Source organism: Sinocyclocheilus anshuiensis, unplaced genomic scaffold, assembly GCF_001515605.1.
Source record: "Sinocyclocheilus anshuiensis isolate Anshui unplaced genomic scaffold, SAMN03320099.WGS_v1.1 scaffold1053, whole genome shotgun sequence".
NCBI lineage: Eukaryota > Metazoa > Chordata > Actinopteri > Cypriniformes > Cyprinidae > Sinocyclocheilus > Sinocyclocheilus anshuiensis.
In genome coordinates this window covers 2,171,119-2,177,195 of record NW_015555711.1, presented here as the reverse complement: position 1 = coordinate 2,177,195, position 6,077 = coordinate 2,171,119, and the positions used below count along the sequence as shown (strand labels likewise).

Here is a 6,077-nt window from a genome sequence, read left to right as displayed (position 1 = left end):
ATATATATGTGTTTGTGTGTGTGTGTGTGTGTGTGTGTGCTTAGCATTCCTCCTTTTATTTATTTGTTTATTTTTAAGTCTTTAAATTAATTTATTTTTGCATTTGGAGTCATGTCACTGTCCTTGCCTTGCTAAATATGGGTAGAAGGAGACAGAAGATGAAAAAAGGAGGGGAACTCATTGCAGATTGAATAAGACGAGACATGGAAAACTATCACTCGTTCCAGCTGTACATGCGAAACAATCACATAGTCACATAATCAATCATTTATGCTCAAGAAAAACCAGGACCGTCTCATTTTTTTTTTTCTATGCTACATTCACTTTTTCCCTTTGATGAATGATTCAGTGTAGAAAAAGCACTGTGAGATATCCAAACCCAGTTATATTAATATTAAAGGCATTTTGCGAGAGTTTCATTGATTTTGTTTTTTACAGTATCTACAATGCAAAAGCTGTTTATCAGGTTAATTATTTTGGGCTTGCCAACATAAACCCAAGGGTTACATTTCCACAGCATTGAGCTTCTCACAAGGACACCAGCAGCCGGCTTGCCGATATGAGAAGGAAAGGTTGAAGACTCGGACAGGAAGGGCTGGCTTGCTAACTGGATTAGCTTTAAATGGCCCTGGTACCAAAAAACTGTGCAGGCAGAAGGGGCCAATCTCAGAAGCCTTACAGAAGCCTTTTTACAAGCTCAGGAAAGCAAATGTTGCCCCAGCGTTCTCATGCATGCTTTAAACTGTCTCAGAGAAAGACATTCATATGTCTTGAATACATTCATTGTATTCATATTTTAGTGCCTCTGTGCTTGACAAAACAGCACGGCGTGCTTCTGAAGGTGGGCATCAATCATTGAATGTACATTAGGCGTGTGCGCATGTGTATTTACGTGAGGAACCCATATATTAATATGCTATCTGTTTTTTTCTCCCAAGACCATTCTGTGAACTTCAGACCTGAAGGCAGAAGAACGCCCAGGTAGTCTGATTCTCCTCGGCACGCCATTAAAAATAGACTTGCTCCTGAAGTTAATGATTTTTTTAAAGACTTTTCCCCCTTCACGTCTTAATTTAGACAATTTACAGCTCGGTATACAGCGGGGCGGCTAACAGGCTAACCTCACTAATAAAGTAACTCTACAAATGTCCGCACTCCTGGCTTGGAGGTTCAAGTCGTGCGAACGTAAATCAGTTAAAGCGATAAAAGGCTCCTTTCATTCTCACCCACCCAAAAGCGTATTATTATGAAAGCAAAGTTAATCAACTAAATGAAAACGCGAGACAGGACAAAGGAAACGCCTAGCCCTGGCTGAGAAGAGACTGTCTCCCAAGGACGTCTGCTCTTTGTGTTTTGTGAACGCACACACAGCTCTCAGACAAAAGAAACCCTGAAACACACATGCACAGCCCACAGAGCCACTCAGACCCTCCACAAATGAAAGAAACCAGGTGATTGGACTCGTTTCTATCTGTTATTCTCATTAAAGACATGGAGGAGCTGGGATGTTTCGTGAAGGGGAAAATGCCAGGCTGTCCCTGCTCTCTTTATCTGCATAGGCAGCAATTTGTCAGAGAGAGAGAGAGTGGAATGTCACCTGCATGCAGATGAGAGGAGACCGTAAGCATGATCATTAATAAACAATAAAAACTAATAAAAGACCATCAGAATTGAGCCATAGGGGTGCTGCGAGATGGAGTCGGAGAGATTCAGCCACTGATGACCTGCATTGTTCTAAATTGGATTAGCTGTGTGGCTCTGATCGCGGGCTTGAAGTGGTTAAATGCGATCTTATAAGATTATAATTGAAAAGGAGTTAAATGTCAGATTAATAGAGGCTGCTGTTTGATGTCCTATTGGAAGATGATTAAGGAGGTGCTGGATTGTCAGTTCTGTGACTTCAGCATGGGAATGAAAATGCGGCAGAATACATTACGCAGGGTTTGGGGGGTGGGACGTGTGTGTGACCGCTTTAAGTGTGATCCTCTTTGTTGTCTACCTGATGGTTTGAGCTACAGTGCGTTTCCTTGTGATCTTTAAAGGGTGTCTCTGACCCCTCCCTCTGCTGTCTGTTCCTATCAGCTGACCCTGATGACTTCTGCTGACCCCTGGGCATCGTTCTTGATCTCTGGGGGCTTATTTATGAACAAACATGTATCCGATTGCTGTATTTGTAGGATGTATTATTCAAAGGTTGATTATTAAAGTCAGTGTAGGGCTCAACAGTTAGGATGACCTGTTGGCCCAGAGTCAGTGTGAGAGATTTTCAGGCAAGTCAACAACTCTTAACAACCACTTGAAAAAGAACAATTTGGAAGAAAAAATGTAAAAGCTTTAATGTTCATTGCTATAATTGTACAAAAGAAAGATGTAAGCCTGAATTAATTTGATAAAAAAATACAGTAAATACAGTAATACTGTGAAATTACTATTGTTACAATTTAAAATATAAATTGTAAAAAAAAAGAACTGTTTTCTGTTTTAATAGCTATTAAAATGTAATTTATTACTGATGTCAAATATTTTTTATTAGCCATTACTTTAGTAATCACATGATCCTTCAGAAATCATTCTAATATGCTAATTTGAAAACCATGATAATTTTTATTTCAGGATTCGTTTTTTGAATAGAAAGTAAAAAAAATTTGAAATTGAAATTGTTTGTAACACAATGATTGTTTTTACAGTCACTTTTGATCATATCGCTGAATAAATGTACTAAATGTAATAAATTCTGTTAACAAAATTCTGAAAAAGAACAATCACTTGCCCTTTCGGGCCAGTGCTGCTCTGACACTGAAAATCATTTGTTGATCTTGCACATCCATTTGTATGCCTTAAAAGTTTAAAATGAGCTTTTCTGTGATGCAAATTCTGCTGATTTGTCAAGGATACTGGTATATAGATAGATAACTTGTGAAAGTCTTGAAAGCAGCAATAAAAATGCATTGAAAATGACCAATCAGTAAAATTTTGCATCTCATGTTACCATTTTCCAAATGTGCGATTTATGAATTTATGAAGCTATGGCTATAACTTGTTACAAATGTATATTTTGTAAAGATAATTAAATTATATATATTTACAGTCACTTTTGATCATATCGCTGAATAAATGTACTAAATGTAATAAATTCTGTTAACAAAATTCTGTTGACTTCAAACTTTTTACCCCAAAACTACTATACCAGACAGTCTTGTCCCAAACTCACCTTTGCACATTAAACTGGCACAGAAGAACAGCTAAAACTCATTTAAGGGAGCAGCAAGACAGAAGACTTTGTCTCATCAATAATGCACTGTCAAATTTGCATGTAAAGCGCCTTAACCAATCAGAGCTGGCGCTGGGCTGGTGGTGGGAGGTATTGTGTGAATGCGTCTGTTTAAACCGAGGTCGTGCCGTGCGGCAGGGTGGCAGGGTTTCCCTTCAACAACAGGCATGAGCAGATGGGTTCTCACCCGCTGTCCCTGGGGCGGCTTTTACTTTCGCCTGTCTAATAAATCATCCTCTTCCGTCCAGCACATTATGCACAGGTATTTCATTGCTTTACTAACCCAGCACAGCATGTACAGCAAATCGAGCCAGTTTGAGATGCTCATGTTGATCATGAACACATGTTCCAGACTGTAACTACCGAACAGAACCTCTTGAGCTCTTGAGATTGTTTAGAGACATTCATTTGCGGTTATAGGTTGTTATGTGATTAAAATGGGATGATGGCTGTCCTCCAGAGGTGAAAGGGCTCGGCATGATGCTATCAAACTGAACAAGTTTCTGAAATTGAGGAGCAATTTAATAAGTCAAGGGAACAAATGAAGTTTAATAGCCATCATTACATAGTCATTATTTTTACAATAATACATTTGTGTCATTTAAGGTAATTTCTTTTTCTTCTTGGAAATGAAATTCTGAATAGGACAAGTTTAGCCTTGTTCTCTCTGAAGGATTCTTTTGACTGTTTTTCTATGAATTATCCATACCATTAACATTACAAATGTACTTGAAGTGTCATCCAAACTTGAGGAAATGATGCTGTCAAATGTGGCGAAAAACAGAATGCTGTGATTTATTTGATTCACATATACAGGCATCCTCACCACTGACTGCTGAGAGTTTAATTTATCGAATGGAGAAAATGGATTTATTCAGGAAAACAATTATTCGTTTGAAGAGACTTGTTATGAAACAGAACAAATTGCTTGTGTAGATGGAACAAATTGTTGATTTTCAGAAATAGATCAATTTATTTAATAAAAAAAATCTATGGAATTTCGCTAATGTTCAACAGTTTGTGGTCAGTAAGATTTTTTGAATCTGTTTTTGAAAGGTTTGAAAGTCTCTTATGTTAACCAAGGCTGCATTTATTTGATCAAAAAAATACTGTAAAAACAGTAATCTTGTGGGATATTTTTACAATTAATAATAAGTGTTCTCTATTTGAATACATTTGAATGTATTTCTGTGAAGGCAAAGCTGAATTTTCAAAATACAGTAAATACATTAATATTGTGAAAATTATTACAATTAAAAATTTCCCTATTTCCTATTTTAATATATTTTAAAATATAATTTATTAGGAAAGCTTTTTTTTTCAGCAGCCATTACTCAGTCTTCGGTGTCACATGATCCTTCAGAAATATGCTGCTTTGCTTCTCAAAAAACATTTCCTATTATTATCAATGTTGAAAACAGTTGTGCTGATTAATAGTTTTGTTGAAACTGTGATACTTTTTCAGGATTTTTTTCTTTTTGATGAATTGGGATTCCATCATTTATTTAAAATATATTTCTTTCCAACAATGTAAAATGTCTTTACTGTCACTTTTGATACATTTAATGCAGCCTTGCTGAATAAAAGTTTTTTTTTTAAAGACCCCAAAAAATTTATTAATTTGAATAACCTTTCATAACCTTACTTTTTACTTTTAATTCATGTCCATGATAGGAATACTGCACTCTAAAAAATGCTGGGTTGTTTCAAACCAACTTTGGGTCAAATATGGACTAACCCAACTTTTGGATTAAAAATTGAATGTAAAAATTTAACCCAACTGTTGGGTTAGTCCATATTTGACCCAAAGTTGGTTTGAAACAACCCAGCATTTTTTAGAGTGTGTGAATACTGTGCATGACCGTAGTTCAATGTCTGCTTATAGAATATCATTTCATTTGAGATGCATACCTTGGAAAATGTTTCACAGATTTCATCCCAAAAGTTGGGTTAGTCCATATTTGACCCAAAGTTGGTTTGAAACAACCCAGCATTTTTTAGAGTGTGTGAATACTGTGCATGACCGTAGTTCAATGTCTGCTTATAGAATATCATTTCATTTGAGATGCATACCTTGGAAAATGTTTCACAGATTTCATTTGCGTTAGACATTTCAATGCATGTTTATCAGCAGGTAAATCATGTATTTATGTAACCTTATATACAGCAGTGCAAACCATTATTCACACATGCGAATCAAATATTAGCTGATACATATTTCTTTAATTACAAAATGATTCATGTTCATTGATTGATTTTCATAGCAGTCACAAAGGCAAAAAAACGTAATGCCTTAATTGAATCAGGTTTTAGGGCAGTCAAAATGTGAATTTTTCAGTAATAAATCATTTTGATCATGTTTATACGTTCAGTAGAATAGATATTGAAGTTGTATACTATACTCTCTTTTTCAACACTTCTGCACTGTGGTTTGGGGCCCAGTCGTAATTTTGGTGGTCTCGGTGGGCCGCTGCGCCTGTGTGTGTGTGTGATGCTGTCACTCAGCAGGGGGTGACTGCTCTCTCTGACAGCCCTCCTCATGGGCCTGTTTGCCTGCCAACATCATGGCCCAATCTGACTTTCACATCTATTCTAGTTTTGCGCACACGCACAGACGTGGCGCCGATATGAGCAATCCTGCCTCAGCTGTCAGACTGACATCTCTCTGGCTCTCTCTCCACAGGATGACTGTTCAGTGAGTAGTGAGGAGTTTGATATGAGTGACCCCACATGGATATCAGCTGAAAGTCACGCCGCACCGTCTGACCTGAACCACCCCTCCAGCGCAGATAGGATGCACAGCCCG

At 37.2% G+C, this 6,077-nt stretch overlaps 1 protein-coding gene across 1 annotated transcript in view; it reads left to right on the top strand.

Moving 5' to 3' along the window:
- The window catches only part of LOC107672011 (nucleolar protein 4-like), a 126,785-nt gene that overhangs the window by 55,896 nt on the left and 64,812 nt on the right, over nt 1-6,077 (top strand). Inside the window, exon 5 of the mRNA XM_016465053.1 lies at nt 5,955-6,072. Coding sequence (XP_016320539.1) covers nt 5,955-6,072 — 118 coding nt within the window. The remainder of the gene's footprint in view (nt 1-5,954; nt 6,073-6,077) is intronic.